General features: G+C 42.4%; 1 protein-coding gene across 1 annotated transcript in view; it reads left to right on the top strand.

Annotated features, from left to right (window-relative positions):
- T265_09924 (hypothetical protein) overlaps window positions 1–11,622 on the top strand; it is a gene marked incomplete at both ends in the record, with an annotated part of 29,274 nt that extends 17,652 nt beyond the window's left edge. The window contains one exon of the mRNA XM_009176140.1: window positions 11,550–11,622. Coding sequence (XP_009174404.1) covers window positions 11,550–11,622 — 73 coding nt within the window. The remainder of the gene's footprint in view (window positions 1–11,549) is intronic.
- Window positions 11,623–11,972: the final 350 nt, after the last annotated feature.

Raw genomic sequence — 11,972 nt, forward strand, 5'->3', positions numbered from 1 at the left:
GTCCGGTAGCGATGAAAGACAAATCTAAGCAAGCATTAAACTATTCGCCACACAAACCAGCAGTCGATCTCCGTATTGGATAGAACAGGATAAAGTGAACAACAGTGTTGAAACACATAGGGAAATCAGTCTACTTGCCAGTAGCCCAAGACATAATAAAGTTTGAAGATTTTGATTCCGGTGAGGAGTCGAAAGTCTCTATAGGCCAAAGGCACGTTAATGAACACGAGTACAACACTGATCAACTCGCACACAACAGTGCAGAGTGCAGTGTTACCAAAATATACGATGATAGTGTCAGCTGAAGCCGTGAATAAACGTTACCAACATTACCAACCTCAGCGCACACCCTAACCGCACCTGAGGTGCGTGGACTAGCAGTCTTCTCTTCCATATTCTCGCTACTCAAAAAGCTTCAGTAGTATACCCCAGAAGTGAGTCCATAAGTTGTTGCCCGTGGAGCTACTCACCACGGTTTTATGCTGCTCAAAACCTACGGTCCGGTCCCCATGTCTTCACACTCTATCAGCTACTCGTTGCCCACTTTGACTCGATGAGGTACAAGCCAGGGCACTTTAAAGGGTCACGGGATTATTACGGTAATTGGAGCTGAAAATGCAGTGGACACGAAATTCGCGGTCGAGAAGAGATTTGATGAGCTTTGTTTGTTTGTTCCGTCTTGTGTTCAATACCTCACTCAGCATGGTTTAGGCTAGCCGATGACAGGACAAACGCATGTTGTAAAAGGAATGCAGGACAATACCGTCGTGAGACGAATTTGACCAGTTGGGAATGTGGGATTTTGTGAAGTTTTCGTGTTTCACTTACAAAGAATTTGGTCTTCGGATTGGGTCAGATGAGTACCAGATTATGCGTCTTCCCTTGCTCCATTCATGCTCGTGTTAGAAGAGTACAAATCAAGCCACTGAGCTCTATTTTTTCGTCTGTCGCTTAGTACGAAACAACTGATCGCTTTCTTCGTTTGAATATATTAGCCATGGTGTACATCTGACGCACACTCAGTCTATTACCTCTAGTCCCGCTTGTATCTATTAAGTAGGCGCTCACGGTTCAGTTGCAGATCTCACTCGGAAGCGTCAAAACAGCTTTTCTCTCCTTCCACATTATACAACTAGGTTCTCTGTTGTTTGTAGTCAGTTATTGAAATGGTGGTCTGCAACCAAAAACGGTGCTTCAGAGTTCAATAAAAATCTGGACTCAAATAATTGGCTTAGATTCCACTTGACCATTTGATGCTCTCGATTAAGACGGGGTATTACAAACTATGGGTTACACTGACACATTAAACAGGATCCGGGAGAGCTAACCAGGTGTTTGTTTTTACCACCATTTTCAAACTTGCAATCTCTTGCAGTGCCTGGAACCTTAGTAGCATGGAAACTCAAATCAAACTAGTCCAGGATAGTCAGACAAGTTGTTTCTTTATAAGAAAGGAGACAGTGAAAAAAGCTGGCTCCCTTTGCTTTTTCCTCTTGGCTGCCACATCACAAAATTATATGGTACCATCAATCAATTGGAAAGGTTTACGTGAAAATCAAGGGTAAATACATTGACGTCAATTACTTTATTCTATGGCTCATTGACCTCTCATTCAACCCGTGTTCTCTCTATTCCCCTAGTTCTTTCACTAAAGAGCATGCACCCCTGATTTTCGCATGACATCTTCACATGTTTTGGTACCTTATAAATTTGCGAGAGGGATGTTCCCGGAAAACCAGCTTTATTCGCTACTTTCCTTTTTCTCATGACTTCCACTTGACAACTTCCTTGTTTTCTGTCATGAAGTACTACCTTATCGATTGTAGTAATACATATTTCCTACACACGTTGAAAATTTTGAAAGACACCTGTTGTGCATATTTGAATTGTTTTGGAAGGGCCAGTACAGTTTGCACATGCTTTCCCCCTCCCAGCTGTTGGTTCCCCACGGTCGCGTGCCGCTGTGTCCTGAGGCCGCTGCGTCCAGCGCCTGTGGTCCAGCCACAAACATGCATTCGTTGTGGTCTGGACTGCGCATACACACATGTATGAAATCACCACGCCCTACCGTTTGCTTTGTCTACGTACCCAGAAGTTTTTCTGTTTATTCATATGGCGAGAGGCATTACTTACTGTCTTCGCCAATTTGTTCGAGAAGAACCCTGTGGTGACGTGACGAAGAACTTGGGGCTTAATATCACTTCAGACAGTACTAATGTAAGGCTGTTGATAAGCTTACACAAATTTGCAAAATGTGACCAGCTGTGAACTGACCCTAGACAGGTGGCACGTGTTTGCCTTATTTGACTTTGAATCTAGAGGCGTAATACTTTCAAGAAGGGCGAAACCGTCGGTGTGTTTATAAGTAGTGTTGTGTCAGAAAAATCCAGTGATATTTTGACAGCCATCGCCTACATCTTTGTAACATCAAGAGGGGAAAATGTTTTATAACCAAGCGCCTAAGTTCAGTACCCCAACATTGGTGGGCAAGCAGACAGCCTGCGTAGACTTTTGGGGATATCGACAGCCTAGTAGGTGCTAAAGTGTGTCACGCAAACAAGAGTGAGTCATTCCGATGGGAGGGTATGACTCAGCGCAATTTTGGTGAACGGGCATACCAACAGTCACATTCACGTGTGGCGCCAACCGACTTACTGACTAGACGTGTCAACAAGCATGAGAAACGTTGTGCACCTGACTGTTAAGTTGGCAGGTCTCATTGTATGAATGATAATTATATCGTTGGAGGGCATAAAGTATCGAGGTCGACAGCTGTCTGATGGGACTCTCTGAATGCTTCCGTGACGGCTTGGTTCAAGCCAGAATGTATAAACTAGATGTCGGTAGTATGGTCCGAATCGAAGTCCAGTTAAGCAATAATAATTTGATCGAAACCGTTTTAACAGAAAAGCTTGAGTACGGTCTGACGATCTGTCAAGAATAGGGAAGATGATAGTCCAAAAGAGAAACAGTGAGCTCGTCAACCACAGGACTATTGCACCACAGATAATCATCAAAGCTCCACTGTATTGCAGAACCCCCTTGAATAGTGACTTATTGGAATATAGACTACCCGCTGGAAGAGGTCTACAAAGGTGCTCCAAGACAGGCACGATTCAGAGCGCTGCCTTCTAAGTAAGGTCACTTTCACATTACAGACGACATCACACTTCGAATTTCGGTATCCCACTTTGGGGGTACCATTTCAAGGGTTATCTTGACTCTCCAGTGACGCGCAAACCCGATAACAGTTCACTGTGCTTCTAGATCATTAACAGGACTCAGTTCCAGCAACTCCCTTACGAAATTATAGTTTACCACAAACAGTTGAGCTTTACTTGGAGACTCGCTTGTTTAGCCCAGATCTATGCGAGTCCGTCTAACGAATTATTCCTTCCAACAGCTTTAGTATGCCCAAATGCACTTTGTGAGGTCAAAAAATCCGTCCTTATTTGACAGAGTAATTAAAAAAACAGGGTGGTTATCTTGACAAGTTTTGTGGGAAAATGATCTTTCTTCCGGTCATTTTTCTCAGTGACCAGAGTGAAAAATGATAACTAGTTACGGAGCCTTATAGCGAACACTGAGGTGACAGAGGTAGTTAAAATCAGTTTTTCTGGTAACTGCCCATCATAATAAGTTCATGGGCTTTTTCAATGTTTTAAACAAGTACCCTCATTTCAAAAAAGACTTTCGGTCCAGTCCAAAGTAACTCTGATCGTAAAGTAAGCAAGAAAGCGACTTGTGGCTTAACGTTTGTCGGAGCAGTTGTCCTCAACCTTACTTATTCTTACAAGCTAACCAAAAGAGTGTCTGTATTCTACAGCTAGAGGAAACGTTAATTTCTGTGTCTGAGCATGTGGCAACAAGTTGATTCTGTTACCCGCGTTCATGTGTTCTCCCGTGATCAATTTCGACAGTGGAGTGACAAATTCCGACCTGGGTCGGTTATTTACTGTCTGGAATACTGTGAAGCTCTGATCGCTGAGTTGTTCACTGGATTTGGATATATTTTCACGTTGGATTTCATTTTGTAAGTGAAAGGCAGAGAGACACTGTATAGCTATTTCGTTCTTGCCGGAATTCATCAACAGTGAGCATCTCACGAAACTCGAGGGTGTTTCGAATCAAAACTACGACCTCTCGGCTATTAGTGTGAACGAACGGCTGATGAGCATTTTGATTAACTCGTACTTAGTCAGGATATAGCGCTGATTATAATTATCTCTTCATCAGTATGAACAATGCTAATAGGGTGTTGTGGGTCGAAGTAGTAAGAAGAATAAGAAGCTATACCGCTGTAACAAAGTAGATTAGTTTCCGAAATTCAGTTAAACGAATACGAGCAGAATATCTAGCGGAAAGGCCGAAATATCGCACAGAATGGCACCCAGGAAAGAGCACTTGTCCGGCTTACACGTTGCACCGGAGGGATAAAAACAAGTAAACCATATCAAAACGATAATGGGAAGAACTCAGCAATGCACAATACAATCAGCAGATGGAGGACGAATCAAAATGGTTCTAGATAAGACCGAACATTTGTTAAGTGACATGGGCATACAAAGAATCATTGATCAAGTTCCGCTCTTCAGCACTGGTATTACTGAAGAATACCATGCTCAGACGAACTTCCATCCACCTTCTGTTGAAGATATCACCTCAACCTGTGACGAACATTTTCAACTAAATTTCCCAGCTCAAGAAACAATTCAACAGTTTCTAAGTGAGCTATCAATGTTCTCCTCCCACCGAAAATATCAGAGGCTTTTCGTTTGAATACCGGTAGCTTCCTTTCCTAATCTAAAACGTGAGCATCAAGCCATGTGAACGGCATTCAGAGTTTCTGAAGGTGACGTTTTCTTGATCATTCTAGCGCCAGAGGAATTCTGCCTCCGATTAGTCTTGAATCACTTGTGCAAGTAGCGAACACTGGGATTCGAAAATCAGGATGTTATAAGTTGGTCTTCTCCATAGACTTATAGGTTAACTGAAAATGACGCGCAACTTGTTGCAATCGGTCTGCAGCGACTGCTGTGGATTATTATATCAGGTTATAGACCATTTGATGTGAGGGGATATTCACACAGATTCTGGTGGTCGACACAGCGCGGATTTGGGATATAACGATGCATTACTACTTGGACTTACGTGGCTGGTAAACTGACACATCAAACACGATGGATCCATCTTTTTCAAGTTTTGGATGTACAATCGTTGTCCATTCCCTGGTTCAATCTAGTCACGCATAACATTTATGCGCTTTTCGTATTAAATCAAAAGGTCGAACTTTCGTTTCACTTTCTTTCTGACTGATTTTCGGTTATATCATTTTTGCTGAGAGTGAGGAAACAGTGTGAAGCTCCAAAAGGACGACAGATTCCTCGTGGTTAAGCTTCCGGAAAACAGATCACATCTTGGCCAAAAATAAGCTGTATAGAAAGATCCAAAGTAACAAGAACATCACCTTGAGGCAGGATATTTTTTATATGTATTGTTTGCTTTTTTTATTCGTGGCACGAAACGCTAGGATAGTCTATTCTTGGAGCTTAACTGCATCCACTTTAACCCTTCTGTTCAACTATCACGTTGTACTGCATAAACCTTCACCTGCTTCCATGGATTGTGCCTTAACTTAACTCGAGTACATGATGAAAGGAGGACACGCTGATTGTTAGCTGACTGTGTGAAGATCGGATATAGCACCGCTCATCCTTCAATCTCGGGATTAGCATCACACGGTCACGCGTGTTGACTGGCTTCTTGAGCAACGATTTCACCTGGTAGGTGAAACCTCCATCTGAGAATTCGTTGCTGGGGGAGCCAGTCAACACGTTGGGCCCGCGTGATGTGGATCCCGTGATTGAAGGATGAGCGGTGCTGTATCCTGTCTAAGTGCGACTAATCACTCTGCTGATCAGCTGCTCGTGGCCGAACGGTTAAATGTTCAAATCCTGGCCGGGAGGTCGCGGGTTCGAGACTCTCCGCACTTTCGTGAGATGCGCACCTCTGATGTTTCCCAATAAAGATGAAACAGCTGTGCAGCGCTTCTCGGCTTTTCAGCATCGATCGGCTTCACTTACAGGACGAAATCTCCACTCAACAAAACCCAAATCTCCTCACACTGCCAACAATCTGTTGGCTGACAGTTTGGTCCGCGTAATACTTGTTTCTTATCGCAGTGGCCACTAGGCACAACGTGGCCACGTGACGTTTGGGAGATTTGTTCTCCAAACCAGCACTTCACATATCTTCGCCATTTGCGAACCACAAAAGATGGGTGTTTTGAAACGGCGAGTTGATGAGGAAATCTGCGTTTCTATTTGCATGATAGGGGGGTTATGTGGATCCATGTATTGGTTCTCGCTTCAAGACAGCATCTGAAGAAGTCCATTGAAAATAGCCTCTCTCAACAGTTTTTCTTTGGAAGAAAAATAAAGCGGGGTTGTTTTTCAGAAACGCGAATTGTGATTCTACTCTGTGTTATACAACTTTTCGTGGACCTTTGCAGATTTTATTGAAAACGGCGGCAATCCGTCAGAACATTGAATTTGATGGAAATAACTCAAGACTTCCGGATGATCAAATTGTAAACCGGAGCAGGCAACCGTAGTAAACAGAACCCTTCGGCATGTTCAATCTTTCCTGAGGTGGTTCAACGGAACAGTTAGCTAGTCATGAAAAGCAATCCACTACACATTTCGTTCCGTTTGTGACTCACCAAGTGGATGCAGAACTGTCTTTCACATGTCTTTTTGGCTAACCGTTTTCTTCGTTAAACGCAAAGCAACGGAACCAGTAACCACATTCGCAAGTGTGGTGAATTTATTGGCTCGATTTGGCTCAGTCGTTAAGACCCCCTTACTGGTCGGAGGGTTTGTGGTTCGAACCCGACCTTGGTATATCGGCTGCTCCTGTTCTGAGTTGAGCAACCTGGTGGCATATTATCCCTAATAATTCTTTCGACTGGTATGGAATCTGAACGGCTATTGTTACTTACCATTACTGGCTTAGTTTTTATGTTGTTGATGGCGCAACACTTAGTAGACCGCTTTTCATGACTAACGACATTATTCTTTATATCCAGTTGACATTTTAAAGTCCAAATCTCAGGGAAATTGTGATTGTTAGGTGTCCTAGATTTTTCCAGTTGAGAGAAACATTTGACTGCTTTCAAGTGCCCAAATCTCGTGACAAATTTCAATGCATGAACTAAGCCAAGATATCGATCTAATTCCAATGTGCCCCAACAAAAGCAGAACATAAAAATTAGACTGTTTTGTCCAGATTTCTTTATTCCGTTAGGGGATTCGAAGAAACAAACAAAAGTGGTCATTTTAGAATTTTTTGGAGAAGAAATAACAGAACTTTAGATTTTCAAATGAACTTCATCATTTATCAAAGATTATACAAGTGTATGCTATGTATCAGAGAGCGCAAAGCTATTATCTTAGCGGTAGTTATAGAATTTGTAATGATAGTAAGAAATTCAACAGAAGGTACCAAGTCAGAATGGTAGTTTTCTCTCTCTAGAAGTGACTTTTTGACGTTGACGCTGGATGCTGGCGGGCCATAAACTTTGACCTAAACTTTTCAGAGATGCTCCGCTAAGCAAATGAGCCAAATTCTCTCTCTCTCTCTCTCACTGTGCCAGAGGAACTTCAAGGTTTATAGCTTAAGACCCCTGTTCAGGCTTAAATAGTAGGAAATGCTTCCTGAAGATCATGTGACAGTTATTGGATACAAATCAGGGTTGATCAGTGTTAAAAGAAAGTGAGGAGATCATAAGAAACCAAAATAACAACTTTCGGTGACCCGACGACATCCAAAACACTAAGTCTCTGCATGTCACCAGTTATTGTGTTCTCGATCTCTGGTTGGTGGGACTGGTCTAATTGAGATTAGTGTACCCTTGGAGGTAAACGCCCTAGTTGATGAGCATTTAAGCAAACACGGAAAAAGCTTGGTTCTTGTATACTATCAATCCCATCAGCATTATTGTTTATTATCTGCTGAACACTGTCTCATGGTGGGGTGTGCACAGACTCAGCGTCCTACTGCTTTTTCCGTGTGTGTCTGTTCCTATTGGGTCCAAGGGAAACGGCGCCTTGTTCGGGTGATTGATTGCCGCTGAACTAACGATGTCAGGGAAGCGGGAATAGAGATGGATTTTGAGGCATACATTGAAATGGATGTCAACAAGTTACGGGCGTATTGTTTGCGAACCGCAGAGTCATTGGTTTACGTGTCTTGTGGATGTGTCATCCCGTGTTTTGATAGACTGAAACATTCTTTTTCAGACGTTATGGGAACAGAACATCATGAGATAGTCAGTGGGTAGCGAGTAAACTCCGTCCAAGTTATGATCGATATTTAACCTTGTTATTACATTGCGATGCTTGTGGTAAACACAGTTCAGTGAGAAGAGTTATATGAGATATTCATATGGCAAATGTTCCAATGCGTTTCACACCCTCTGGTCTTTAGAGTGCATGCAGAGGATCCGATTTAACTTTGTCTAGTCTTCAATCCTCAGTCCACGGGACATTGGTTTTTCACACCTTTTCTATAGCCATTCTATGTCACTGGACCATTTTACCGCGCTTCCATGTTTGCCCAATTGTTTGAGTGATGGATGTTGGCACAGCTAAGCAGAGTGTGCATAAAATTGCAACAGTCTGTGGCTACTGTTCACGATGGCTGAAACTTCGACCTCCTCTGGCGTTTCTCTACGGAAGCCGGAAATTTGTGAAGTGATGTTCATAATACGGCTTTGTTGCACGTGATTGACACAATATCACATGAAAAGGCTTTCATGGGATGCTACTGATACAAGTTTTAAACAGAATGATGTGAAATATTAACGAGGACCGTATCGAAAACAACATAATTTCAACCACAAAATCTGAAGAGTTAGAAGCACGGCTTTTTATCTAGCTGGGTTGGTCTTAACTTGGACACGAAGATCTGGAAAATATCAGAAAGTTAGTTCCGGATTCTGTTGAAACCGTGGAGGAAATTCTCCCACGACACTAGAAACGTTTGGTTCAGAGTAACAAAGGCTCTGCTACATAGACATACTCAAAACTTTCAAGGTGACCTAACCCATTATGGTCAGGCCATATATACTTATGTGAGAGGATTCTGACTGATTTTTTTAACTGCTTGCAGAATTCTCTTGGTAAGCTTTCAAGAAACTAGTGGAACATATCCTAAATTTTCTTAGAAACAAAAACGGTTTGTTTGTTTAGTGCACCACTCATATGCAAACTGGAATTATGATGGAATCTGAATGTACCTCTTGATAGCCTCAACTCAATTCGCAGGATAAAAGGCTACCACCAGTTCAACGTGCCCTGAGTCAATCAGTTGAACCGTCCTGTTTGAAGCGAACTGAGCAGGCCTAACCCGCAAAGCAAAATAGACTTGCACGTTGAGGTTTTGTCCATGTGGGATATGAATTAATGCTATTTTTCTGGGTCACTCCCAGATATTCCTTGACAGATGGTCGAAAATCGAAAACTTGGTATATGATTATCAGCTGAGTACCATCCTAAACGGAATAATGACAACTTGCACCTCTTGATAAGTTTTTAGGGTCAGACTATAAGTTATCTTTTTCTCCATTCACATAAATTTTGCGTTCAGCTGCCCCGATAGCGAATCGCTGACTGAACTGAATCAGGTGATGCAGTATTCAAGCAATGTTCACTACACACAACTGATATCAGCGGGTGTCCCTCTGGTCGGACTGTAATGATACCGCAGAATAATAAGATAATTGGAAAGCTTTGTTTAGCAAAACCTAGTCAATGATTTGGTCATAAAGGGACCTGAAGTTCATATACTCCCTAGTGAGAAGACAGATTTGGTCTGAGGACCAGGTATTCAAAAATAATGCCAGGTCAATCAGTTGTTAAGGAACTTTTATGTCAACTGATCTTTGATTATTCGTAGGAACGAATGGTTTGAGATGGAACAATTCTAGAGGGAACGGTCATCAGTCATTTTACTAACCCGCTCTGGTCAATGAGACTGGTAAAGATGGTGTCAGTATTTTTTAATGAGAACATGCTGTTCATAAAATTACACCATTTATGTGCGGAAAGAAATGCTGAACAGTGACCAGACGAACAAATGTCCATGATTGTCCTTTAAACAATTAATTAGTCGGTCAACTAAGAATCATCCAGTCAATCAACCAAACAATGAACTGATCAAACAAGCAAGGAATTGATCATTCGACCAGCCAGTAGATCGATAAAAAATGAAGGCAGATTTTTCCGTCATTTAAGCTATCTATCAACCAGCCAGAAAATCAGATATTCGAACATCTGTGTGATCAATCACTCATGCGTTCAGTTGACCAATAAGTGTGTAAATTTTGCCTTAACTATTGGAGGTTGATAATAACTTGATTTTGTCCTTCATGACTTTCAACAAGTTTTTTAATGATTTATTCGTCTGTTTGTTCATTTGTTCATCGGCTATGTATCTGTACGACTGGTGATGCTGCTGATCCATTCACCAAGATTGACAGTAAGCCTGCGTCTATAATTGGCCCAAATATACACAAGTTATATTCGGAAAACAAAGTAAACGAGGCTGGGCCATCCAATTTGATACATAGCATGTTTTAAGATCAGTCTTCTAAGTTTGGAAAGGATTCCTTTGAGACTGCTCGCGCGTTGATAACAGTCTCAAGCGAAAATTATAGCGAAAGGTGACATTCAGCGCATCCAGACCCACCTGCAATGCCAATCAGGACAGAAAGTACCGGGCAGCTTTGGAAATCGTAGTTTAACCTCATGGCCCCCAAATAGTCTGGGAATGTTTGGCAGGATTGGATATCATCATTACTTGTTCAGTCTACTGATGAGTTCACTTATGTAGTGCGGATTTCTTATCGGCTTTTGTAGATGTCAGGCAAAGTATCCATCATACCTTCAAGTGAAATGTTTTTGTGGAACCAGTGAGTTTTTTTATGTTGTTTTCCCAAGCGAAATGAGTACAGAACATCACTTTGGATATTAGTGGACGCTGTACTATCAACAAGACAGGATAGATGAACAGGCAACTTAGCAAGGCTGAAAGTGGGAGTCATATTATCCATTCCATTCCAGAAGCTAGCTTGGGATGGGAAAAGCTATAGGCTCAAAAAAGGTGGACGCGGGAACTGCGCCTACCTGATGAGCCCCAAGAAGGACTAAACCGGTCTTGGGCTGTCGACGAATTTTCAGCGACCTTATGAGTAGTGCATTACGAATATAAAGGTAGAAACACCTTGGAAAACCGGTTATGAAACTCTGCGCCAGTTAACGAGAGTTTCAGCAAGCTAAAGCAAATCTTATCATGAGTGAGATTCTCTTGAATAGAACTCGATAAGTGCGACGCGGACAAATTTTTCTGGAAATTCAGCACCTCTGAACAGTAGTTGAAACACAACTAACGGCGCGATTGGTTGTCCAGTCAATTCTTCTATGTCAGCTGCACACACTTTGATGCTTGGCGTCAGAGTGATTGTCTTTCATTCGAACTTCTCTCCACAGGGAGCCTTCCAACCTTATGTTGTTCACCACAATTGGTTATCACCCGCTGAGAGAAATTATGGCAATGCTCTAATGCACAGTTGGTCTAGCGTGCAACCAGAGCCGCAATGGTAACAACATCAGCATTGGCATTAGAAGTAGTCTCTTTGCAATTCTTCGACTGTGATACCGATAGAAATGGGGAATGTGTATGGACAACTTCAAATAATAACAATGACTGGCATTCCTGCTCGCATTGGCACCCATTCACGCACACACACACACACACACACATGCACCTTTGCAAAGCATGTAACTCCTATCCCCCTCTTCATGTGGGGGAAAGCACACAACGGGGACTATTGTCAAGTGCAGTCGCGCTTCGTCATCACCGTTGGGGCTAACGCCCATCATTCTGTCTTGTTCTCTTCACATTCGCCAGTC

The sequence above is a fragment of the Opisthorchis viverrini genome (assembly GCF_000715545.1).
Source record: "Opisthorchis viverrini unplaced genomic scaffold opera_v5_318, whole genome shotgun sequence".
NCBI lineage: Eukaryota > Metazoa > Platyhelminthes > Trematoda > Opisthorchiida > Opisthorchiidae > Opisthorchis > Opisthorchis viverrini.